Source organism: Malaclemys terrapin, chromosome 1, assembly GCF_027887155.1.
Source record: "Malaclemys terrapin pileata isolate rMalTer1 chromosome 1, rMalTer1.hap1, whole genome shotgun sequence".
Classification (NCBI taxonomy): domain Eukaryota; kingdom Metazoa; phylum Chordata; order Testudines; family Emydidae; genus Malaclemys; species Malaclemys terrapin.
This window is the reverse complement of record NC_071505.1, coordinates 93,987,281-94,013,473: the sequence shown is the minus strand read 5'-3', so window position 1 is coordinate 94,013,473 and position 26,193 is coordinate 93,987,281. Positions and strand designations below refer to the sequence as shown.

At 49.9% G+C, this 26,193-nt stretch overlaps 1 protein-coding gene across 3 annotated transcripts in view; it reads left to right on the top strand.

The window, feature by feature from the left end:
• Positions 1 to 16,376, top strand: part of TRIOBP (TRIO and F-actin binding protein) — a 36,838-nt gene extending 20,462 nt beyond the window's left edge. For all 3 annotated transcript variants that reach the window (XM_054031863.1, XM_054031855.1, XM_054031846.1), the window contains 13 exons: positions 1,108 to 1,164; positions 1,623 to 1,691; positions 2,068 to 2,157; positions 3,970 to 4,079; positions 4,913 to 5,456; positions 6,235 to 6,345; positions 10,495 to 10,642; positions 12,014 to 12,125; positions 12,719 to 12,878; positions 13,152 to 13,265; positions 13,531 to 13,617; positions 14,619 to 14,782; positions 15,634 to 16,376. In XM_054031863.1, coding sequence (XP_053887838.1) covers positions 1,108 to 1,164; positions 1,623 to 1,691; positions 2,068 to 2,157; positions 3,970 to 4,079; positions 4,913 to 5,456; positions 6,235 to 6,345; positions 10,495 to 10,642; positions 12,014 to 12,125; positions 12,719 to 12,878; positions 13,152 to 13,265; positions 13,531 to 13,617; positions 14,619 to 14,780 — 1,764 coding nt within the window. In that variant the 3' untranslated portion in view covers positions 14,781 to 14,782; positions 15,634 to 16,376. The remainder of the gene's footprint in view (positions 1 to 1,107; positions 1,165 to 1,622; positions 1,692 to 2,067; positions 2,158 to 3,969; positions 4,080 to 4,912; positions 5,457 to 6,234; positions 6,346 to 10,494; positions 10,643 to 12,013; positions 12,126 to 12,718; positions 12,879 to 13,151; positions 13,266 to 13,530; positions 13,618 to 14,618; positions 14,783 to 15,633) is intronic.
• The last annotated feature ends 9,817 nt before the right edge of the window (positions 16,377 to 26,193 follow it).

Below are 26,193 nucleotides of genomic sequence, written 5' to 3'. Positions count from 1 at the left end.
TATTTCCTCTTTGCCCTCTCGCCACCGCTGACTGACCAAGTTTAGTTGCTGGCACTTGAATGGGGCAGGGGGAGCGTGTGTGTGTGGGGGGGGGAGGTGGTAAGGGATACTGGCCTGGAGAACACAGCTGCTGAGCCAAATTCATCCCTGATATAGCTCCCCTGAAGTCCATGGTGTTCAAGGAGGGATGGGTTTGGCCCACCTGGCTTGGTAAAGCAAGGAAGAGTAGTTGCCCTGCATCAGCTGTTCCCAGTTCCAGCCCTGAAATGGGAGGAAGAACTGGTTGCGCTGCAGCAGCAGGGTGAGGTTTGGAGGGGGTGGCGGCACCTCCCCCATGACTGTCGGTGATCTGGAATAGTATCCACACATGGCTGCATGCGGTGGGGAGGCTGGGGGAGCAGTCGGGGGTGTTCTGTGGCACAGAAACAAACTCCTGAATTTAAGAGAGAGAAGTTTTGTTCCTGGATTCTAGTACTGGCTCTGACTTGCCCTGTGGCCTTGGGCAGGCCTTGGACAAGTCGTGTAACATTGCGTGTTTTCCCCATCTGCTCTGAAGTGATATTTACCTCCTGCACAGCCAGGATGAGGGTTGATAATGTCGAGCTGTTCCTGTCTTAATTAAGTGATTGGTGTTGGTGTCAAAGCATGGCCCCAGGCTCTGGGGGAGTGCTAGATTTGGAATGGGTTTCACTAGTTTTGTGACCAAACTCCTTTCAAAATTGAGCTGATTCAGGGGCCGTGCAAACTTTTTTTTGTTCTCCCCCGCCTCCCCCTCCCCCCCAAATCTCTGAATAAATGTCTGCAAAGCAACATGTGGAAACTTCCCTGGTGCGTACCTAGCTTTACTTCTTCAACCCCTCCTTCCCAGGCTTCTTCCTGTCCCTGTGTGAGGACCCATCCCTTCTGCTACTTGGTCCTAAATCCATGTGGGTTTGGAGGGCGGGATGCTGGACTGTCCTTGCTTGCTCACATTGTACCATGGGGCTCCATTTCCAGTCACTGCTAGACCTGGAGTTGTGGAATCCGTGTCGTTCCTGACCACCAAACTCTGCCGAGTCTCAGTCCCAGCCCAGTTGTTAACCCCCTGCTCTGTCCGTCTCTCTCCAGCCGGATCTCCTCAATTTCAAGAAGGGATGGATGTCCATACTGGATGAGCCGGGAGAGGTAAGATGGATGGTGGGTGCATGACACCCAGAGGTCTCTCTCCTCCCCAATCCTGTGTACACAGAGGCTTGCCTTCTACATTGTGGCTGTGTCCCTTGCTTGGGAAGGTGGAGGTGAGCTGCTGATTTAGACTGTCCCCATTGCGGTTGAACTCTGACAAGGAGGTTCCCTGGCTCAGGTGCCTAATTTGCTGTGTGCGGTCCAGTCGCCATCACACACTTCCATCAGACTCCTCTCACTGCCCCAGTCCCAGCCGATTGATAGAAAGAGGGTGGAGGGAGATATCTTCGGAGGAGGAAGGAGACAGTCGGACTTGGAAGCTGCCCTCTGGGCAAGAGGGTCAGTAAGCAGAATACCCTTCCCTGTTCCAACACGTTTCCTCGGTAATCTAGTCTGTTCATTTCCCCCTCTCTCTCCTGTTCCTTCCCATCCCCTCCCCTTCACTGTTCTGTCCGCAGTGGAAGAAACACTGGTTTGTGCTGACGGACTCGAGCCTGAGATATTACAGGGACTCCAACGCTGAGGAGGTAAGCCTGGGGAGTGCACTTTGACCTCTGTTCTTTGCTTGGGGTGGGGTGGTGGTGGGATCCTGGAGCTGCCTTGTGCCCCTCCACCAGGAGCAAAGCACGCTCCCCTCCAGGAAGGGGACTGCAAAGGTGGCAGGGCTTATTATATAGCTTAGCTGCAACCACTCCAGTGCCTGGGTCTGAAAAGGCATCAAGAAAATGAATGACTAGAATGTGGGACCTCAGCTCCAGCAAGGATGGGACAGATGCTCTGAGTGGGCATAGACTGAATGTGAAGTGCAGAGAATCTCATGCTTCCAACTGGGATACAGGTGGCGTTGGGGAGATGGCATGAAGTTTGCTCGGGGACTCACTGGTGGTCTGGGGTTTGTTTCAGGCTGATGAGCTGGATGGTGAGATTGACCTGCGCTCCTGCACAGAAGTGACGGAATATGCCGTGCAACGCAACTATGGCTTCCAGATACACGTGAGTACCTGCTGCCATGCAAACTTGTGCTGGGCTCCTGTTGGAGCTTGCGAGCTAAGCAGAGTCAGGGCTGGTCAATTCTTGTATGGGAGACCTCCAAGGATACCCGGGTCCGCAGGAAGCGGCTAATGCTCACCCCTCTCTAACGAACGCCGTCCTCCAGGAGGATGCAAGGAGCTGCAGTGCTACTACTGTGTGTGTCCTTTTCAGGTGAGCTGGCCAGCCAGGACCCTGAGTGCTCGTGGGCCCTGATCCCATGGCAATTCTGGCAAGAGCAGAGTGTTAATCCAAGAGACCTAGGCTAATTCCAACTTGGATGACTAGATTTTTGCCTCCTTCAGCTATCCCACTGAAACTGTATGGAGATGGAATTCTTATTCATTCCCTTTCTGTCCTGAAGAACTGCTGGGTATTGTTGGCGTGCGCTGTACACCTGCTACCAATAGTATCAGCTTGCCTCTATTGTGATGGATGTCACAGCACACCAGCTGCTTATTCCACTGATTGTAATCCTCTGTTACCTTGTATTCTCCCCCATCCCCGTATCTATCTGTTTGATCCCACTGTTGTGTCTCATAATGTACTTAGTCCCTGCCCTGAAGATCTTACAATCTATCTTGTTCTCTGTACAGCACCGGGCACAATGGGGCCAGGGCCTCTAGGAGATGCTGCAATACTAGTCATTCATTTCTGTGCAGAGGAATTGAGCTGTGGCGGGGGGTGAGGGGGCTTGGTTCTGAAGTGATGTAGGATGCTTGGGATTAGAAGGCACTACATCGGTGCAGGAGGGGGATATATTGCAGGGTGGAGGTGGATGTAGCCATGCTGGGAGGTCCAGCTGACCTTCCCTGGTGATGAAATGACTACAAGGGAACTTAGCCGAACAGCTGACTTGGCCCAGTGTTCTGTAGGGATGGCCAGGAGCAGACAGAATGGTATCTCCTGGGCGAGGAGGGGGAGGGAGTCTAGGCATAGGCTCACTGTTTTGCTGACAGGCGAACCCCAAAGGTTTTTTCACCTTGCATGTAAAATCTGTCTTAGACAAGAGAGAGCAAACCCCAATAGCGAGAACAAACAAAACAAAAGGCAGTATTTCTTCACACAACGCACAGTCAACCTGTGCCAGAGGATGTTGTGAAGGCCAAGACTATAACAGGGTTAAAAAAAGAACTAGATAAATTCATGGAGGTTAGGTCCATCAATGGCTATTAGCCAGGATGGGCAGATTATGTCCCTAGCCTCTGTTTGCCAGAAGCTGGGAATGGGCAATAGGATGGATCACTCAATGATTTCCTGTTCTGTTCATTCCCTCTGGGGCACCTGGCATTGGTCACAGTCGGTAGACAGGATACTGGGCTAGATGGACCTTGGGTCTGACCCAGTATGGCTGTTCTTACGTTGTACTCCACCCAGGGGACCCATCTCCCCAGCGCCCCAGGAGCGCAGATGGGGACACACGACTTTAACAGAGACAGAGGAGTCGAGGGTTCTTTCATAGGGGAGGAGGATGTCTTGGAAGCTGACCTGTTAACTGGCACCTGTCTAGCAGTGCCCAAGTGATTGAATTAACCTCCGCTTATGCCTTTTGAGGGCCTGTCTCGTTGATGTGACAGGAGAACAGAGAGGGACTGTTAAGACCCTGCTGGTGGCTCTCCTCCGACTCTGCTCTATCGAAGGTGTGCCCTGCAGTCTGGAGAGCGAGTGGGGTGTTGCCTCAATCCCAGGCTGTAGCCTGCTATCCTGCGCTGTGGCAGCGGGGAGGGTATCACTGCACATTGTGGACTGAGCTCCCTTTGGCGTCTCCCTTTTCAGACGAAGGACGCCACCTTCACCCTGTCAGCAATGACCTCGGGGATCCGGCGAAACTGGATTGAGGCTCTGAGGAAGAACGTGCGCCCGGTCAGTGCACCGGATGTCACAAAGTACGTATGTCTGGGAATGTGTGTTGTCCCCCCCCGCATCCCACCCATGGCTTGGATCACTTTGTATCAGCACCTTGGCCACAAGCAGGCAATCCTTTCTGGGACGGGAGAAGTCTCCTCATCCTCCCCTCCCACCTTCGCATGGGAGAAGATGCTTTGCCAGTCATGCTTGCTTGTAGCAGTGATACTCGTGAGGGTATCACGGGGGTATCTAGTCTTACCGTGTCAGTGGGTGAGTGTGGGAGGAAGCTCTCTGGGGCTTTGTACTCAGGGTCCTGCTGGGTGACCCAAGGGCAGAGAACGTCTCCCAGGATCCTTTGAAGAGTCCAGCGGTGATGGCTGGCTGCTTTGCAGTGTCCCACTCTTTTCCTCCAATCATCTCGCCACCAGTTGCCAGACCAAGTGCATGTCCGCACAAGAGAGTCTGAAAGAAACCGACAACACCAAGACTGGATTTGCCTTTCTCTTTGCATGCAAAAGGGGAGCAGGGCAGAGTCCCACTAGGGCAAGGAGTGGCACTAGAGCGCACGGCTGGTGGGCTCTGTTCTAGAGATGAGAGCTCAAGCTCAGATCAAAATGTGTATCCCTGGAGCTGGGCCTGGTTCTCCCCACCCTACAGGAAGTCTGTTCCCATTGCAAAGCCACTGGGATGTTTGGCGTGACAGGCTGGCTGTGCTCTGGAGGTTCCTAGGACTGGAATAGCAAGGGGTGTGGTTGCAGGCTAGGCTTGTGGTGCATTGGCGGGAGTATGCGTGGGCTGTTTGCACAATGCCTGCCTGCGTGACTCCCAGCGGCCGCGTCTCTCTCTCATGCCTTCGTGCTCTGATTTTCAGGCTATCTGATTGCAATAAGGAAAACTCCTTCCGCAGCTGTGTCCCCCAGAAAGGCTCCCTAAGGTCAGAGGAGCAGTGGCCGGGCTTGGGGTCAGAGGTTATTTCCAAGGGCAGTAACCGGAAGGTGGACGGGCCGCGCCACACCTTTGACTACGTGGAGCTGTCCCCCTTGAATCAGGGGTCCCCGCAGCGGACGAGAGGCAGTTTGAGGGGGATCTCTGACCGAGTCACCAAGCACGAGGACCTGGAACGGGACCTAGCCCTCCGCTCTGAGGAGAGGCGGAAGTGGTTTGAGGCTCCTGACACAGGGGTCCTGCAGGGCGACGGCCCAGCAGGGGCCCTCTGCTGGAAAGCATGTGAGCAGGAGCTGCTGGGGCCCGCCCTGTCAGAGGACCAGCGCAGTCGGCTGAGTGAAGAGATTGAGAAGAAATGGCTGGAGCTGGAACGGCTGCCCCTGAAGGAGTCTAAGCGCCTTCCTCTGACTGCGCTGCTGAACCAGAGCAAGGGGGGCCATGGAGACACGAGGGAGGCGCTGGAGAAAGAGGTAGGAGCCATCTGTCTTTGGGGCCCCATTTCCTCCTTCCCAGGTTGGGAGAGGGACTCCCCTTATTCCTAGGGGCTCAGCAGGCGGTTAGGCCAAAGTGCTGGGGACACAGGAAGCCCTTGTTACACCGTCTACTCCCACTGCCGGCCTTCCATGGGCACGGAAAGCAGCACCATTTGCCACCTCTGGGTCAGGAGAACTCTCACTTGCATAGCAGGTTCATTGACCCGTGCTTTGAGAAGCAGCTTGTCCGTATATCCGAGATCCCAGGCCAAATTCAGCCTTAATATAAACTGGTGAAATGCCATTGACTTAACTGGAGTTGAGCCTATTTTCACTGTGGACACCCAAACCTCTTGTCCTGCCCTTCATAACTGGGGTTTAACCTGACGAACTTAGCCCTGGCAGCAGTGAGCGTGTCACTAGTTCCGTGGGGATGGGGATGGCCATGAACCCCTTACGCCAGACACTGCCAGCCTTTCTGCCTTCAGAGGAGAGCATGGCTTACACCTAGTGTGTCTTGAGGTGGGGAGGGGTCTCTTCCTCACCTCTTTCCACTGCTCATGTGCTGGGGCCTTTTTCACTGGGTTTGTCCCATTGGGTGACCACCCCTTTCCCTGGATAAAGGACACTGGCTGTGGCGCCCAGTGTCTCCTTCGATCGTCCCTCACTCCCAAACCCCTGGCTGAGGTTCGTCTGGCGGAGATGGAGCTTGCTCATTCCACATCGGAGCTGTTCCTCATGGCTGAGTCAATGTTGTTCTGGTTTCCTGGCGCAGGTCCAGTCCCTGAGGGCACAGCTGGAGTCCTGGCGTGCCCGGGGAGAGAGCCTTCGTGACACAGGAAAATCCCATGGAGATGGCCACATGCCCCAGGGATTCATCTCCCAGGTGAGGGTCAGTTGGCAGTGGGCCAGAAATCCCACTTTGCCTTTGAGTCCACTCCAATCCCGACAAGGGTCGGAGGGAAGGTGGGAGATTCACACCTACTCTGGCTGCGCTGCCCGAGTATGCATTTCATTGATTAGCATTGTCGTGGCAATCCAAAGTGAGCCCAGCTGCAATCAGTGTTAACTATATAGTGGCTGATGGGCACTGCCAGTCCTTAAAGGGGCAGGTGTCCAAGTATGCATGCAAAGGATGGGGTGGGATCTGATGGAGCTGTCCCTTACCATTGAAGCAGGGTTCTGTTGCTTGGAGGGTTGGGACTTGCCCACCAGAACGCCCATTAACGCTGGGGAGATGGGCTTGGCTCTGTCATCCACCTGCCTCCTCGGTCCTGAGCCTCTTTGCTGGGAGAAGAGAAGTTAATGTGTATTAGGATTTCCATAGGAGGAAACAAGCTGATGATGGCACATTACAGTTCATGGAGGATAGGTCCATCAATAGCTATTAGCCAGGATGGGCAGGGACGGTGTCCCTAGCCTCTGTTTGCCAGAAGCTGGGAATGGGCGACAGGGGATGGATCACTTGATGATAACCTGTCTGTTCATTCCCTTTGGGGCACCTGTCATTGACCACTGTCAGAAGACAGGATACCGGGCAAGATGGACCTTTGGTCTGACCCAGGATGGCTGTTCTTGTGTGTAGTTTGGGGCATGGTTACACCATGAAAGCCATGGAGAACACAGGTTTAGGACTCTGTCAAATCTAGCTTGGTCCCATTTTAAGTTAGGAGACTGCCCTGCATTTCACCTGGGCCAGGAGGCACCATGTTGTAGCAGGGTCCTGCTTCACGGTAGTGTAGACAGATCTTCAGTCTCTCTTTAAATAGAGGGTGGTTTGGTTCAAACACATGAATGTCTCTCCATTCTGAGCTGTAACTGTCTTTGGTTTTATTTGGACATGAACCAAATGTCAGGTTATAGCCAAGACTAAAACCCGGTGGGCCACTCATCAGCCACGTGCCACCAGGAGCCCATCAGCAGGCTCTTGTAATCGAGGTCAGCCAGCTCAGGAACAGGGATTGTTTATGTAAAGCAGTCAAGTCTTATGCAACACACTTCCCGACATGAGTTAACGGGTCCTTGGAGATAATCCTGGTGGTGCAACCAATTGAGTTGCCTCAAGTCACACAAAAATCATGACACACTGAGTTGATTGCACTCCACCTTTGGGCTCTGCTCATAGCCACAGAGATCAAGTCAGTGGAAGAAAAGGCAATAATGGCCTAATCCTGCAAGGCGCTGAACCTCTTATTGATGTCAGTGGGCATTAAGGGGCATAGAATCATAGGACTGCAAGGGACCTCAAGAGGTCTAGTCCAGTCCCCCGCACTCCTATCAGAACTAAGTATTATCTAGCCCAGGGGTCAGCAACCTTTCAGAAGTGGTGTGCCGAGTCTTCATTTATTCACTCTAATTTAAGGTTTCGCGTGCCACTAATACATTTTAACGTTTTTAGAAGGTCTCTTTCTAGAAGTCTGTAATATATAATTAAACTATTGTTGTATGTAAAGTCAATAGTTTAAGAAGCTTCATTTTAAATTAAGTTAAAATGCAGAGCCCCCCGGACCGTTGGCCAGGACCCAGGCAGTGTGAGTGCCACTGAAAATCCGCTCGCGTGCTGCCTTCGGCACACATGCCATAGGTTGCCTACCCCTGATCTAGCCCATCCCTGACAGGTGTTTGTCTAACCTGCTCTTAATCTCCCAAGATGGAGATTCCACAACCTCCCTAAGCAATTTATTCCAGTGCTTAACTACCCCGACAGTTAGGAAGTTTTTCCTGGTGTCCAACCTAAACTGCCCTTGCTGCAACTTAAGGATCGGACAAGCAGCAATGGTCTTAGAGGTTAACGAGAACAATTTTTCTTCCTCCTCCTTGTAACAACCCTTTATGTACTTGAAAACTGTTATCATGTCCCCTCTGTCTTCTCTTTTCCAGACTAAACAAACCCATTTTTTTCAATCTTCCCTCATGTTTTCTAGACCTTTAATCCTTTTTGTTGCTCTTCTCTGGACTCTCTCCTGAAATGTGGTGCCCAGAACTGAACACAATACTCCAGCGGAGGCCTAATCAGTGCAGAGCAGAGCAGAAGAATTACTTCTCGTGTCTTGCTTATGACACTAATACTTCCGAGAATGTTTGCTTTTTTTTTTTTTTTTTTTTTTGCGCAACAGCATTACACTCTTGACTCATATTTTCCTTGTGTTACACTATGACCCCCAGATCTCTTTCCGCAGTACTCCTTCCTAGGCAGTCCTTTCCCATTTTCTATGTGGGGAACTGACTGTTCCTTCCTAAGTGGAGTACTTTGCATTTGTCCTTCTTGAATTTCATCCTATTTGCTTCAGACCATTTTTCCAGATCATTTTGGAATTTAATCCTATCCTCCAAAACACTTGCAACCCCTCCTAGTTTGGTATCACCCGCAATCTTTATAAGTTTACTGTCTCTGCCATTATCTAATTCATTAATGAAGATATTGAACAGAACCGGAGCCAGAACTCATGGAGTGCTGCTCAGAATCTGACCCTAATTTTACCATGCTAATGTGATGCCAGTTACTCATGTAAAGTAAAAGGGGAAATCCCATTGAAGTGACCTAGTCACGTACCTTCTCTATTAGCAGCCGAAAAGACAAGATCTCCATGTTGCTGGATTATTGCAACTGATCTGTTATACCTGCCACAGTGTGGGGCAACTAATACAGCAGGTTAGAAGCAGCCCTGTGAGCTTGATAAATATTACAAGCCACCGTTCACATGGTAAAAATAGCATCTAATCAACTTCCTTCATCAGCCCTTGATATGAGATTTTGTAACTTCGAAGTCCAAACTGCCCCTCCCCTAAAGGATGGCTTTCTGTCTCCCTCCCATTAACCTGTCAATGTTTGATAGCCAATTTCTGGGCAAATCACAGGGCACCCATGTTTTGCCCCACTGAGGATAATGTTGATGATTTGCCTGGAGTCAATGGGTTGCATTAACTCAAAGTGGATCAAAGAGCAGCTGCCCTTGCTCTAGTACCAGCTGCAGACTACAGGTCCCAGGGTGCAGCGCTCTATCTTAGTGTGAGCAGCATTTCCCAAAGTGTGGGGTGTGCTCCTTTGGGTTTGGGGAGTGGAGGAGGCGGCAGGCGAAGGACTATGGAGGAGAAGCCGGCTGGCCTCTTGACTATCAGCTGAGACTCTGAAGGACTCTTCTAAATTATCAGGGGGTAGCTGTGTTGCATCTGAAGAAGTGAGGTTTTTACCCACGAAAGCTTATGCCCAAATAAATCTGTTAGTCTTTAAAGTGCCACCAGACTCCTTGTTGTTCTTCTAAATTAGATTCTCTAGTTATGGTTTAAAAGGAGACCTTAAAACATGACCATGCTTCACTGGTGCAGTGACTCTGCTTGAATTTGTAGAGAGCCTGGAACAGTAGCTCAGAGGCATGAACTTAATTTCAGTGAGTGCCAGCGCCAGTGCCAGTGAGGGTATTTTAAAGTCTGTGGTGTTAAGTCCCCCTGCACATCAGACTTGTAAAAGACAGAAGATCATATTATGAATGTCTGCTAATCTGCTTGGAGAATCCACTCTCTTTGGGGAGGGCCTGTAACAGCACATGGCTGCATTGAAGGGAGGTTGCGATTGGTTTCATTTTCCTTAAGAGGCAGCTCAGCTTTCAGTACTTAGGGGAATGTTTCTTTATCCCTGTCATAAAGCCAGGCACTTTGCTGCATCAGGCAGTGTGGCTTAGTGCATAGAGCACTGGATTGAAACTCGGGAGACCTAGGCTCTATTCCCTTCTCTGCCATTGATGTGCTGGGTGACCTTGGGCAAGTCACTTCCCAGTAGGCTCACAATATGAGATATGGGGGATGATACTTTAGTCAAGCACTTTGAGATCTAAGGATGAAATGCCTTATTTAACATCTTTATCTTCTTAATAAGACACTTACCTCCCCTCTCTGATTCAATGTTGGTGGTGGGCCTGGGTGTCCTGTAGTGCACAGCAAATGCCAGTCCAGTCGTACGGCATCTTACAGCATCTCTCTGTGTCTCGGTCCCGCTCCCCTTCACCTGTTTTTCTTTCTCCCCTCTTCTGCGTGACAGGAGGCATGTGAGCGCAGCTTGGCAGAGATGGAATCTCTTCACCAGCAGGTCATGACCGAGCTCCAGCGGCACCATCAGCGGGAGCTGGAGCGGCTGCGGCAGGAGAAGGAGCGGCTCCTGGCTGAGGAGGCTGCGGCCACAGCTGCAGGTAGGAGCAAGAACCTAAGCACCTAGAGGTTGGGGAGATGGCTGCCTGCTGCCCCTTGTCCCCTTTCTCCTCTTTCAAACTTCCCTGGGAGTCCACTCGCCACCTCCCCTGGAATCCCCCAGTGCTCCCTTCCCTGGAATATCTCTTGGGTCTCTCTAAGCTAAGGTGCGTCCCAGAACGATGAGCCTCCAAGTTGCTCAGCACCCTCGGCTCCTGCTGGCCTCAGTGGGTGGCAGCCTCTCTGGGCTAGGCCATGTCTGTAAAGCACAAGGTCGGGTGGTGGTGCTGCAGGGAAGCAGTGTGGTCCAGGCGCTAAGACATTGCTTTGAGAGTCAGGAGACTTGGGTTCTAATCCCAGCTCTGCCGGTGACCTTGGGCAAGTCACTTCCCCTCCCAGGTTTTGGTCCTTCCCTGACCTTTATAACCTCTTTGAGGCAGGGGCTCTCTCTGTGTATGTACAGCACCTAGCACAATAGGGCCCTGATCTTGGCTGGGGCCTCTGCATCACTGTAGCAGTCGTTCCCCTTTAGGCTGTGCAGTGGGAGGGTTGCTGGCTGAGATCCAAATCTGAGCTAACAAGATTTCTTTGAAAAGATGGGTGGGTTGAACACACTGCAACTATCTGCCCTCGTCTGTCGTGTTCTCTGCGGCCTCCTTGGCCCTGAAACTCCAAGGAGCCTGTGCTGTGTATATGGCCCCATGCTGCTAGCTATCCCTGTATGGATAAGGTCATAGGCAGCTGCCCTCCCTTTATGGGCTCAGAAGTAAGACTGGAAAAACCCCTCCCCATACCTCCTCCTTGGATAAGGGAGGTGGTGAGCAAGCAGCTCCGCTGGCTGAGGCTGGCAAGATTGTGTCTGTCTCCTTTCCCCCCTGCCCTGTTGTTGGCCAAATAGATGCCCATGTGGCTGAGTGCCCCATGCACACTGGACTTCTCTCCCTGTGCCCTTCATCCCCGTCTCCTGGGTCTGAGATGGGATTCCATTTTTAACAAGCAAGACCTGACCCGGAAGCCCCTTTCTTCCCCACCACCTGTGTGTACGTTGGGAATTGGCCTTACCACAGCTAAGAGAGGGGAGTCTCTGCACGGACGCTGCAGCAGGAAGCTTCAGACTGTAGCACCACCGATGAGCAGTGCTTGGGGCTGGCTGCCGTGGCTTGGCACGGTAGGAGTTAGCCCCAGGGAAGATGCCCAGAACAGAGTGGAGGAAGAGGGAAAATTCTGAGCCATTCCTGGAGCTGGGGTTTCTGGTAGTAGATGGGAGGGGGGAGTCCTCAGGAACTCCCTTGTTCAGTGCCCACCGCCCCCCTCTGCCAAGCTGGGTCTCTCGGGACACTTAACTCCACGTCTCCTTTTCTCCTCCTCCCTAGCAATCGAAGCGCTGAAGAAGGTGCACAAGGAGGAGCTGAATAGGGAGCTGGGCAGGACACGCAGTTTCCAGCAGAGTGGGTCAGGCTCAGAGGCCCTCCGGAGACAGCACCAGTAAGGAGTCTCTGCACAGTCCCTTCTGCCCTGTTCCCTCCATGTGGCTGCTGCCCAGGCCAGGTTCCATGCTTGCTAGGTCACTTTTTTAGGTAGCTCTCGCCCAGTGGGGCAAGTTGGAGGGGTGCCATTCCCTTCAACATTGGGCTGAAGGGTGGATTTTTATATTCCATCCCTCTCTGCCTTCCAGAGAGCCAGGATTAGCTTCTAGCCTGCCTCCTAGTGCTGCTTCCGGGGAAGGGTGGGGGGGATGCAATGGCCTGAGATGCTAACCATGCAGGTGAGAGCGGGATATCCCCTCTCCACTAGACCTGAACAGGCTATTGTGCTCCCTGCTTTCTCCCATTATATTCTTTGCTTCTTTCCTCTCCCACCTTCAGGGGGTTCCCCTCCTCTGATTACCAGCTGCTCAGGGGAGGGGACCCTTCTAAGTAACAGCGGTGGCCGTGGGTGACGGCCATGTGAGCGTGGGCAGGGGCAGCAAGTGGTGTCCATAGCCGGGGTAGAGAGTGGTGTGGGTGCGAGAGTGGGCCCTGGGAGGGGGATGGGGGCATCCCGTTTCTCTGAAGTAATGTTCTGAGTGGCTGTGGCAGGTTGGACGTGGACTCTCTGAAGCGGGAGCTGCAGGTTCTCTCCGAGCAATACTCCCAGAAGTGCCTGGAAATCGGTGACCTCACAGAGAAAGCAGAAGAGCGGGAGCAGATGCTGCAGCGCTGCCAACAGGAGGGGAAGGAGCTGCTCCGGCAGAACCAGGCAAGAGACCCGCTTGCCCAGAGGGCTGAGCCTTCTGCACAGCAGGCTGGAAGATCCCAGGGGGCACGTTCCCTCTGGAGCCAGAAATCCCTTAACAAATGAGCTGTGCTGTCCAAAGCGAAGTAGGAGACGGGGGTCCTTTAAGCTGGGGTTGGGGGAGGGGGAGAGCATCTGAGGAGGGAGCAGTATGGGCCTGGCTGGCTCTCATCTGCCTGCGGGCTCTGGTTTGTGGGTGCATGTGCACTCCCCTGATGACTCCACTCTGGTCTGCAGGAGCTGCAGACATGCCTGTCGGAAGAGATCCAGAGGTTACGGACCTTCATCACCTCGCAGGGCACAGGGGATGGGGCCTTGCACAACGGCGAGAGGAGCTCCTGTGAGCTCGAGGTAAAGAGGCCTGCTGGTGCGGTGTGCTGCTGATCCGCTTCTGCAGCAGGCATGGCACAAGCTGCAGTGCAGGAAGTTGCTACGCAAGCTTCCCCCGCTCAGCTGTGCCACTGCATCTAGCTCTAGAACTGCAGCACTTCCTGGCCTCGTGCTCCTGGCTCTTCCTTCCCCACCCCCTCCAACATCCCCTTCTGCCCTGCACTGAGACCATAATCTCTCAGCTTGGTCCCTGGAGTCTCTCTTCTCCTCCTCCTCCTCTTCACAGGTGCTGCTTCGAGTGAAGGAGAATGAACTCCGGTACCTGAAGAAAGAAGTTCAGTGTCTTAAGGATGAGCTCCAGATGATGCAAAAGGTACCATTTCCTGAGAGCTGTTCTCTCCTTCCCGGGGGCTCTTTTTATTGAGGGGAGGGATGTAAAGACTCGTTTAAGTTGGAGGCAGGAAAATGATGTGGGGAAAGCAAGGACCTTGGAAATCCTACAGAGCATGAATGCTGAGCAGGAGTGGTTTGGGTCGCCTATTTCTATTGGATTCACATTGGTTTCCTGCCACTGTTGGTCATTAACCCCCAGAGCAAGGGGGGCGTGCATGCCCCCAGTATTGGGAGCCCTTCTAGGTGGGGGAAAAAACAGTGAAATCCAGCTAGAACTTCAATTTGTCTGCCTTCCTTCCCCCTACTTGACTGTGTCAGCCCACCCATGTCCAGGCCTCTCACCGGTATTCTCCCCATCCCCCTCACCACAGTGTTGACATTAGAGAAGGGCGACCTCTACTGAGGGTCCTAATGCTCCTTCCCCTGGCCAAGGTGGGCTTGCTACATGAAGTATATTTGCCATTACTGTGTCGGCTTCTGTTCTAAATGGCCCAAACGAGGTGGCTTCCACCACTTCCTGCCTTAGGAGACTTTCAGAACTGACTGGCTCTTGCCATTAGGGGAACCTTCCTGAGATCCAGCAAATTTCCTGTTGCTCCTAGTCACACACCCCTGCACAGGTCCCTCTTCCTGGTGGCTGTAGACAACTGTCTACTCCTCTAGCCCCCAACTCTTAATCCACCTGTTGCTGAATAGCTTCCAGAAACCAGCCCTACCAGTCCACAATGACTTGTTGCTCTATAGCCGCCCGGCCTCTTGTCCCCCTCCACCTGTCTCCGAACAGCCAGTCTGAATTGATCTCTGTGGATGCCATGCCTGTCCCATCTTGTGGGGGTCTCTACTGGGCTCCCACTGCTTGCCTGGCTGAGGTTCAAATTGACACCTAGGTCTTGCTCTCCCTGGCTTTCCTCCTGGTGGGGGCGGCCCTCCCCTGGGATGAATACCAGGAGCTGGGTGGTGACTCCTCACCTTCCGCTGCAGGATAAGAGATTTGCCTCAGGGAAGTACCAGGACGTCTATGTGGAGCTGAACAACATCAAGCTGCGCTCGGAGCGGGAGATCGAGCAGCTGAAGGAGCACCTACGCCTGGCCATGGCAGCGCTGCAGGAGAAGGAGACACTGCGGAACAGCATCAGCGAGTAGAGGTGAGCGGCCAAGGGCCACGAGCTGCACTGTGGGGTTGGCACGAGCCCGCCCGCAGCAGGGATGAGTGCAGCTCACGGGGCCAGACCACAGAGGGAGGAGGGAGTTGCAGTTCCTCCAGTACCAGGGGGCACTCTAGGGCGAGGAAGGACTGTCCTTGTAGTGGGACCCCAGGCATAGCTGTGTTGCTTGAGCCCTTTAAGTTTAGGCCAAAGTTGTTCCCACTCAGCCAAACACTCGCCCTGCACTGAGATGCTCTGGGCCTCTCCTGACAAGGGCACTGTAAAGAGTGGGGCGGGAGGAGGGGGAGTACATGGGGGGGGGGGGGGGGGGAGAGGCGCTGTTCTGCTTGCTGTGTCATGTCCGCTCAGCTGTGAGTCAGGAGCGAATGCTATTGCCTGTTTGATGCTTACTAGATCCAATCCAGTGGAAATGTTTTTCCCTTTTTGTGGTTTCTCTTCCTGCTCATGCCTCCCTGGCAGAGGCTGGTACCTCTCAGCACTGGGGAGCCCTGCTCACACTTATTGGTGGGTGATGTGGGGCATGAGAACAACTTGGGGAGGAGAGGGAGTGGTAACACCTAAGTGGTTGTCACCCTTCCTGTGGTCGGGGAGTGTTGCCTGCACAGAGAGGGACCAAATGCACATGTGGGAGGAGTCCCTGACTTATCCGTGCCTAACAAGGGGATCTGAATTGACCTGGGCCCACACGCCTGCAGTACAAGCAGCGTCACTAGCTGGCATCTTGAGGTACAAATGACCTTCTCCTGGATTTGGGGAAGCCCCAGAGTTCTGGGGCTCAGCAACTCTGAAGTCTTTTAAACCATTTGCTGTGACTCTTATTTCCTCCTTAGGTTTGTTTTGCTTGATTCCTCACTTGTGGGGAGGTGGTGGCTGCATCCCATCCATTGACACCCCCTCGAGGAAACCAGCTCCCATGTCTTTCACCAATCCCCATCCCATGCGCCTGCGTATCTGAGCACATCGTTTGGACTGACTCCTACGTGCACCTTCTTCAGGATTTTATATGTGAAAAAATATATTTTATAGATACTTCACTTTTTTTTGTTTTGTGGGTGGGGAATATTTTAAATCTACAATATCTTTTAACCAGCAGCTGAAGACCGAAGAAACACAGCTGTTGCTCCTGCCTCGAGTGCTCCTTGTGGGGTGCGTCTATGGGGTCGTGAGTGGCCTTCTCCCCACTCCTCCAGCCTGCTTGGATGTGCTGGAAGGACAATGCACCGAGACAGACGGTGGCTAGCCATACAAGAGAACCAATGTCCTGCACACGTTCCCCTGGATCCCTGAAAGCGGAGATGTTGGACAGAGCGTGCTCAAGTTGTTGGGGACTGTGCTCTCCCTCTGTGGACTGTATTGAAGGGAGGTTTCGGTACCCGTGGGCCATGTCTCTGTCCCAGGGCAAGGCCAGTCCCCTGGAGGTTTTGGAAGAGCCTGCCTCTTGCTAACACACTCCTGAGGAAGAGCCGGGGGACTCTGCACGCGCCACTGCTGCATCTGCCGGAGCCAAACAATGAAGGCGGCGGCTGCCCTTCCGCACAGTTAATAGTTTAACTTAATAAAATCTTCAGCTATCTGAGGGGAATCTATTATAATTATTGGATTGGAGGTTGTGTCCTCATGGAGCAGGACTGTCCCTCTCCACAGCAGCCTTAACCTTCGCAGGGGGGCCTCCATCCAGACCTGGCGAAGTGGGAGGCTGGGTTGCAGATTTGTGCCTGAGGAGCGGGGCTCTCTTCTAGCATACCTAGAATCTGGCAGGCAGGTGGTGACTAGATTGTGAGCTAGCTGCTGGGGGCGTGTGTGTTGACTTGACTTCCTGCCCTCCTCTGCTGCTGGCCCCCTCACCTATGTAATATCATCTAAATCCTGCTTCAAAGCTAGAACGTGCTGTACACGTGCCCACATGCATCGCCAAGTCTTAGCACAGCTATACAGGAACAGGCATCCCAGTTGGCCCATGGGGCAGCCAGGCCGCAATGGAGGAAGCCCTTTGTGAGTGAGTTATTGTTCTGCTTCTTGCTGTTTGACCCATTCAGCTCTACCTTCCTGCCTTCTTAAATGCTGCAGCCAGAAAGCGATGGTATGGAGGGCAGGGGGCCAGGTGGATTTGGGCTTCCTAGCACCAGCTGATGGGAAGAACCAGTTTTCACTTTCCTGCAGACATTTCTCTTGGGTCCTGCTATAACAGCCCCTGTGCTGGCTGCAAAAACAAAACCAGGTAAGACCTGAACTTGGAGATCAGCTGTGGGGGCCCTGAATACAGAGACACGTGGAAATGGTCTTGTGTCCCAGAATGTGCAGTTCTCCCTCCCTTTCCTGAGCTGTCTAAAATGCCGTTGTTCCATGCGATGCTCTGACAGGCATCTGTGTAGTCCAATCAGGGCTGTCAACTCTCCACCATTCAGTGGTGGTCACCTCCAACATTCCCTTATGGTTCTCTTTCACATTCAGATCTGCCTTTGAACCTACATTTGTCTCCTAGCGGGAGGATATTTTACTGCTGGCCTGGGAGTCTTGAGCCCTGCTGGTGTGAGCAGGAGGTTCTGCTTGCTCAGGGCTTTCCTACAGCGCAGGCTTGGATGCAGAGCGGGAATGCTGACCAGCAGCTCCGCTCCACTAGCCTTGAGCTTGTGGATGGAGTGAAGGAGATCATTTCATACCCCTACTCCAGAAAAATCCCCAGTCTGGTTGTCCAAGGAAGTGAGAGGATCCCCCCTCTGTCCAGCCTGAGAAGACAATGATAAATATCTTTCCCCACACAATTGTAGCGAGGGGGAAGATCTACCCCACTGATTCCTCAAAAACCCCATGCTCACTTTCTCCCCGCCCGTACAGGTAAGAGTATTTTGACTAGATTAAGTGTCCACATTTCGCCTGTTTTGTTAAACTGGTGCTGGATATTTTATTTATTTATTTTGGGGACGGGGGGGGGTCACAATCTATTTGGCACAATAACAAAAAGCAGGGACTGGGCGGTTCAAAGGACTGGTGATGGGGAAGGGGTAGAGGGGTGAAGGATGCAAACCAGAAATATGTAATTCCTCTCGTCCCTGCCCCCCAGTCACTTTGGATGCTAAAGATCACTTACTGGTGTAAAAAGCTGATAGATAGATCTGATGAGGAGATGGGTGAAACCTACTGGTAACTGCTCCTCACACTTTCAGCCCACTCTGCTGTTGACCAACAGTTGAACACTTGAGCTTTTGTTCAGAAAAGTGAGGTGCTACTTTTCCACAGCTCCAGAGACAAAGTGTTCGGGCTTACGAGGATTGCACCAGGGCAGGACTCCATATATCAATTGCAGGGGCAGGGTGCCACATGCTGGAACTGTGCTTAGGAATGGAACATAAGGCATTAACAATTGGAGGTAGAGGTTACATCAGAGTTGAGACCCTAACCAGCTAAATAGGGATCCAGATCTCTCAATTCCTGACATCCATTGAAATCAGTGGGGCTCAAATATCTTGGAGCAGGGCACAAACCTGATGCCACAAGTTCCCTGAGCCAACTCTAGTGCTCGGCTTGCTAAAAGGATAGGGTGGAGTGGCATGGACAGGATGAGATGAAAATCTAGTGCTCTCACTCAGTGGATGCGTTGCTTGGTTATAGAATGATTTGGGGTGTATCTGTGCTAGGCTTCTTCCCCCCCCCCCCCCCGCTGGGTGCAGGGCTGCCCTAATCTCTCCAGATCACTTTGCAGCGTGGTTGTCTGTGTTTATCCCACTAATGTTAGTGTCATCTGCTAATTTAATTGTAGGTGAATTCACCCAAGGGTGTCAGGTGTGCAAGGAGCAGCGAGGGAAAGTTGTGCACATGTTCACTTCGAATTGGTTAGTCTGTGGCACCTTAATTGATTCTTGGACTGTGGAAACTGGTGCCTAAAGATTGTGATAAGCGTTTTGTGGGCCCTAGCTCCACTACAACAGGGTTAGCTAAAGACTTCCTTTTTGCCTGTAAAGACATCCATGTAATAGAAACCAGTGATGCAAGAGGAAGGCTGCTGAGCCGTATCCTCTTCCTCATTTGGGGGGCTTAAAGGTAGGTCTGGATTCTGCCTGTTCTCATGCCTTTGCTTATGGGACTAGTTATTGATATATTAGCCCTGCACTGCTCTCTTACAAACCAGTCTCTGGTCTTCGGAGCAGCCATCTGAAGTTCCTCTGGTGTTGAAGCAGGGCCTCCTGTGGCTGTCATTCTCTAACAGCAGCAATCTTCTGTTTTGGGCCAGCGCTGGCTGCAGCCTCCTCAAGAAGAAGGAAAGCTATTTAGCCACAGAAGCAGTGTCCAAAATCACCCTTGGCTCATCTCGCTCCAACTGCTCCTTCCCCTGCTCCCACCCAGCCCTCTTTTCCTGCCACTAGGTTTGATATAGCAGGCATGGGACAGAGAAGGGGAGATCTGTTTCAGGCAGAGCTAGGTCTAGCGGATGCCAGGGAACTTTTGTACCTTGAGCTTGTGACTTATCTTCCTGGCTGGAGGGGGCTGGCCCTATTAAGTGCAGTGACAACAAATAACTGACTGATCCAAGGTCCATCCTGTTGGGACTCTTAACTCCTCTTCCCCCTGCCCCCACCCTTCATGCTCTGCAGTGAAGTCAACAAGAAAACAACATATCATCCCAAGGCCATGTGCTGACATCCTAAGCAGGAATGTGGTCATTCCTGAAGAATGTTGGCATGTTAAACAAGGAGATCCTAAGTGGGTTTTCAGTGTAATTGATGATCAGCTGTGCTGTGCTTAGAGAAACTGGGAGGCCTGGAGTGGCTGGGATAGCAAAGAGTTTTATCAAAGTCCACTGGATTCAGCCTTGAGGAGGCCATTCTGATCTACTCCAGTGGTTCTCAGACTTTTGTACTGGTGACCCCTTTCACAGAGCAAGCTTCTGAGTATGACACCCCCATTATAAATGCTGGAGACAAAGCAGGGTTTGGGTTGGAGGCTGACAGCTCGCAACCCCCATGTAATAACCGTGTGACTCCCTGAGGGGTCCTAACCCCCAGTTTGGGAACCCCTGATCTAGTCTGACATACGCTTTAGAACTACACAATTCCTGCAGTGAGCCTGCTATAATGAAGTTCAATCACAAGTTATCTTCTAGAAATGCATCCCCTGGAACCAAGCTGAGGAAGAATCCACCAGATCTCTTAGCAAGGTGTTCTTGTAAAAGTTAACATTGACTGATTTAAGGAAGCATGCACCTCTTCCAAAAAAAAAAAAAAAAAGTTCTAAAAGTGTCATTATGTTGTAACTACTCTATCCTACCACTACTCTCTATTAAAGGTGCAGCTCTTGTACCCTATTTAGGAACACTTCCTTTAAAAAAAAAAAATAAAAAATTGTGTATGGGATGGGCCTAAGCAACCTGAGCTCTGTACTCAAAACCCTGAACCACATTGAACTGCTTCGTGTGGGACACTGACAGATCATGTTAACATAATTGATTCTCTAGGCCACTGGTTCTCAGCCTTTCCAGACTACTGTACTCCTTCCAGGAGTCTGATTGCGTACCCACAGGTTTCACCTCACTTAAAAGCTACTTGCTTGCAAAATCAGACAAAAATACAGAAGTGTCACAGCCACTATTACTGAAAAATTTTGTTCTCATTTTTACCATACAATTATAAAATCAATTGGAATACAAATCTTGTACTTACATTTCAGTGCATAGTACATAGAGCAGTATAAACAAATCATTATCTGTATGGAATTTTAGTTTGTACTGACTTTGCTAGTGCTTGTTATATAGCCTGTTGTAAAACTAGGCAACTATCTAGATGAGTTGATGTACCCCTGGAAGACCTCTGTGCATCCCCAGAGGTAAACAGACCCCGGGTTGAAAACCACTGCTCTAGGCCCACTTATTCCATGAAAATTAACACAGCAGTAACCAACTATATAGTTCTGCCAAGTTGGCGGCATGATCTCAAATGTCATTGGCCAGTTGCATTCCTCCATTGAAAAGGTCTGGTTGTCATTGTCCAAACTCAATTTTTAAGTAAAACAAAGTGGAAAAAAAGCACTTAGCACCCTGATGCAAGTTGGAGGGAGATGGGTACTCACTACTTCTGGGAAAATAGTTCCTTCAATGAGTTAGAATCCTAGCAAAAGAAAAAAGCCCATGCCTCAAAGACATGGACATTAATAATGAGCCTGCTCTTTCCTCTCCTTAATCCACACAGCCACTAACAAGTGACCTTTTGTATCTCTTGATCTCAAAAGGCAGCAGCTGCTAGCTGCTGTATCTTCTGCAGACTTCATATAGCACAATTAGTGTGCAGTGTATGACAATTATTTAAGAAGGCAAAGACCCTTAGTACTTAATCTGAGGCAGTATAGTCAAAATGAGCGTGGGGAAGGAGAGGAATGTAACTCATGTCACTTGGATTAGTTAGAGAGCTGTCTACCAGAGGGTTTTGGCTGAAGAATGTCAGACTACTCAACCACTGGGGATTAGCACCAGCAACCCTTGAAATCCTCTCATGTGGGGATGCACATTTAGATCACATAATTCTTCCTCATCTCTGAAATGACAGCACTGCGCACTTAGGTCCTGTGGAACCACGATCTGACAGTTCACTGACACCAAGAGACCAAAGTCCAATGCAGCCCACACAGAAACAGTAGATGCAAATTTCCTTGATGCTAAAACACCTGATATGATCAGGCTCTTGCCATTAAGCAAGTTTCAAGTATTGAATTACCAAAACACCAGATCCATCTGTAGCATGAGACACATACCTCCCTCTCTTCTTCCTCCTTGTGCTCCAAGGAACAAGCACAATCCCACCAATGGAGTTGATCCCTGTAATCACATACTGCCGTATGGTGGCGATTGCAGCTGAGAGGTCAAAGAGCTCCTTTGGGCTGGCTGCGCTTGACCCTGTGTCTAAGCCTACTACCATATGGAATGATGAGATAAAGTTCCCAGGCATGGGCCTTCTGCTGCTGGGGCCTGACTTGTTAGACCGGAAGGCTGGTTCCTCTGGATTGTCAGTACTGGGAGCAGTACCTTCACCCGTATCTCCAATAGGGGGGGTGATAGAACTGCCTTTATCTAGGCAATTGATGAAAGGCCAGTTGGGAATGTGCCCCTAATTAACATGCTCATCTATTACAGACCTCTTGCTTCTCTTCTGATGCCACTGTTGGGAGCTAGTAGATTTGGTCTTAGTCATGGGTCAAAAGACACACGATGCAGAAGATGCTCAAAAAAATAATAGGGTTTGAGGGGGAGGGCAGAAGTACTCCATGCAGCCAAAACACTGGCAGATTCCTAATGCTGGTTATCCTAAAACTTTTGTAGCAGCATTTTTTCTTACTTATGTTAAATATCCCTGAAAGGGGCTGAGAAGGTAGCACCTGATGCCTTTCAGCGGCTGCTTGCTGCTTCCAGCTGTTCTTTATACAGCCTGGGGTCGAGCACATGAAGATACAGGTGCTGTGTGTTTGCTAGCCCTAACGGATGCTGCTCTCCAGAAGCCCCAGCTAGATGCACTTCACCTGCAGTAAGGTTCTGCCAAGCCCAAGCTCTCAACTCATTCAATGGAGATGGCAAAATTCCATTCTTAACTATGGTCTGGGGTCTGAATTTCAGACTATGTACTGTTCAGCAGCTGAACACACAACTCCCTCTGCTGGCAATGGGAGGTTTACACAAAGATCAAAGGTTAGATATGGATGTTAGGTAGTATCTAAACTTTATTTATTTGGTACCTTCTTGTCATTCAGCATTACTCAGTGGGGGAAATAGTGGCATTTTGATGAGCGCTGCTGTTTAATCCCTTTTGTCTTTGTGGCTCACTCCGATCTTTTGTGCAGCTCCCTGGTTCTTCCCTGTACCAGCCCCGCCAACATTCCATCCACTATTCTGAGCGATATTGATATAGCTAATGTCAACATTAAGTGTTTTCATTAGCCTTTGGCATTGACTCTCCATGGAGATTAGTAAGGGGCTGGGGTGTTATTTCAGGCAGGCTGCAGACTGAGGAAAGCAAGCGTGTCAGTTATACTCAACTCCCCATTTGTAAAGGTTTTCTTTGCAACTCTGAGAGCTAGAAACGTAGAAAAACTCAGATTGTACATCATCTGAATACATCACGTGGACTACGTTAATACGTGAAGCAGGCTCTGCATTGAGCCAAGGCTCGAAAATAAGCATTCTTCCAAGATCAAAATACTCTGCATTCAAACAGAAAATAGAAATTTGTAAGAGCCCCACCTACTACTATCCCTTCCAGCAGGATAGAGAACTCCCTGCTATTGTCAATTTTGTCTTGAATGAAATATTCATGATTCTAAGGCAAAGAAGATTTGAACAGAGTTCAGTACAGTTGAGGGTGCAATGGTAGGAAGGGAGAAGTATTATTAGATTTATTTAAAAAGAAAGGGGGGATCCTATTCAAGATGCCAGGTGTCCCTACCATGAACTACATAAACAGAATTAGATTATGTATAAAACACCCAACTCTTCTCTCTCCCACCCATCTGATGAATCTCAAAGGCCCACCTCCATAGCAGCCCACATAAATAGGCATGTCTTGCAGTATATTCTGAAGTTCAATAATCCGGGGCTATTTCAGACCGGAGAGGAAGCCTGTGTCAGCACAGAGGCTGTTCACAGAAACCACCACCACCAGCCCCTGCTCTTTTAAATCAAGGAGGATCCCACACAAATGCCTTCACTGATTGCAGTTGTGGCAGGGTGGCACAGCGAGAGACAGTCTCTCTAGCAGCAATATCCCAGCCCATTTAGGGCTTTATAGATCAAAACCTGCAGTTTAAATCAATCTAAAAAAACAACAGGTAGCAATACTGATCATAAATCACCAGTGACACATGCTGCCAACAGGAAGCCCTGCTTTTATAGTTGGCTGTTGCTCAATTTCTGTACCATCTTAAATTTCCAGATAGATCTACTGCTATGTGATCATCCAACAAGACAACAGCTTGGGATCCAATACAAACCCCGCTTTGCGAACACAGGTAATGTGATGGGAGCATAGTCTCCATCAAAGGGAGGTAGGATTACTTATTGCATTCGCAAAAAGAAGAACAGGAGTACTTGTGGCACCTTAGAGACTAACAAATTTATTAGAGCATAAGCTTTCGTGGACTACAGCCCACTTCTTCGGATGCATATAGAATGGCATTCGTGCATTTTTAATAAATAATGGGCATGCCAGCTTTGCACCACAGGTGCCTTATGTACTACAACTCTATTCCATAAGTTATAACCAATGGCCATGCATTTGATCACAAAAGTATTGCCTGAAAACATCACACAAGGACAGTATTGTTTGTGTATATATAGCATCTTTGCATCCTAAACATGATACTGTGGCGCAGTATTAATCAGAAATAACGCTTAGCTTCTATTTTCATACAGTAGCCTTCGATATCCTTGAAAGGTCACCCTAAGCAGCAGCACTGCCATAGGATTTGTTGCTTAACAAGAGAACGCATTGACGATACTACATTTCCCACAATGCATTGCTTGGGGGTCCTACGGTGGCCTGTAGTTAAACTCAGGAATCCTTTATCTATTCGCCTCTTTAAATGTTAATCAGCTGACTGAAATTCTTCACAGTAGCTATGGCTGCCTTCCACGCAGGATTGTCAATGGGTTTGCGTGGGTGATTTTAAATTTAAAAGATTAGAGAGAGAGCAATGTACTGTTCCCTGAGTGCATAACACAGAACGATATCAAAGTATATTTCGGTGAAGTTTTTTATTTAAGCCTTGAAAATCTATGTAAATCCCCCCTCCACTGAAATCATTCCTGTTGTATGCATAGCCAACACGACTAAATACATAAATAAACATGGGGGAAATACTGCATAAATTGGTCTCCCCTCCCAGAAGTTTCCCCACCTCAGTGTTTAGCAAATGCCTTCTTTTGTTTTTTGTTTGCAATGCATTTGATATACTTTTTACACATAAAAATGGGATTTTCCATCCCTCTCCACCGTTTATTTCCCTTTTCAAATGATTTCTGTTGAGGTTCAGGACTTTGCAAATAATTTAATGCATTACTTTTCCACTCCTGTAATACTTTTGTGTTTGCTGCTGCTGTTCTATCTAAATTTTCGTTCTAGCACAGCATGTTAATATAGACTCATTTGCATGAGCCACTCCAAGATGAATGGTGGGTTTAAAACAAAAAAAAGATTTTTTTTTTTAAACCTGCTGGTTTCGTTACGCATCCACGTCTTTGAAAAAAAATCCCCTCGTGTTTAATAAACTGTCACATACACGTTAAACTGCTGCTAAAGTACATGAGGCACTCGATGAAAATGTAGCTGCTGAATGAAGCAACAGCGTCCAGCGTTTAATCCCTGCGTGCCTATTGGTAAAGCAACCGATCCACAATTTGGATCAAAATATTTTAGGAGGTCAGATCCTACCCCCTTCTCACCTAATATTCTCACTTTTGCCTAGAGCTCACGGAATAGCTTTTCTCCCCTTAAACTATCGAGCTGCACCTATTAGGTTGTCTCTTTCTCTGCTTCGTGTATTTATTTATTTTGAAATCGTGTGTTCACCTCTCCTCTTCCCCCTCAATTAAAATAAACACCCATCTGAATTAAAAAGGAGAAAGCTATTAGACGGGGTAGACAAGCACACGAAGAGGGGGCTGGAGAGAAACAGATATGGAAATTTTCAAGGACAAATGGTTGATTATTGAAATCCTGTATCTAAATAAAATAATTCTTCCCGTGCATTGTTTATAAACTGACAAACTATTTGTCCGATTGTTCCCTATGGCATGCCCTGTAATTGAGCTGGGAAGGGTGGGTGCGTCCCGATCTGTGGGTCCATGTATGTATATATATTTGTTTGGTGGTGGTTTTCGTGTTGTTAGGATTCCAGGTTATTTTATGGCTATTAAAAAGTGTTTCAGATGTATTTTAACTCTCTCCATCTGAAGTGACTCGGTACCATAAGGTCTCAGATTTCAGCCCCGCACCTCACTTTTTGCGGCCACGATGTTATTTTATTCCCATTTGTTATAAAAAATAGAAGGAAAAGGGGGAAGAAAAAACAAGCTATCCTTCCAGCAAAATGGCGATGGCACGTACATTTAATCCCCTAATAGCAATTAAACACTTTCCCAAGATATGTATGTATATTACGGTTACACTAGCGATAATCTGCCCCTCTCCCAGTCCCAGGCTCCCCCTCCCCATGTCCCCTCAAAGAGGGTGGAAATATGTTTTTAAAGGATAAGATCAATTCCTCACTTAAAAAATGCAGGAGGAAATAAAACAGCTCAGGATTGCCCCTGTGCAAGTCCCTAAAGCAGTTTGTGGGGGGCAAACGGGATGGGGAGGTGACAGGTGCAGCCCGTGGGGTACCTGGCTGGGTGTGTGCTGAGGGCTGGGGTAAGGTAT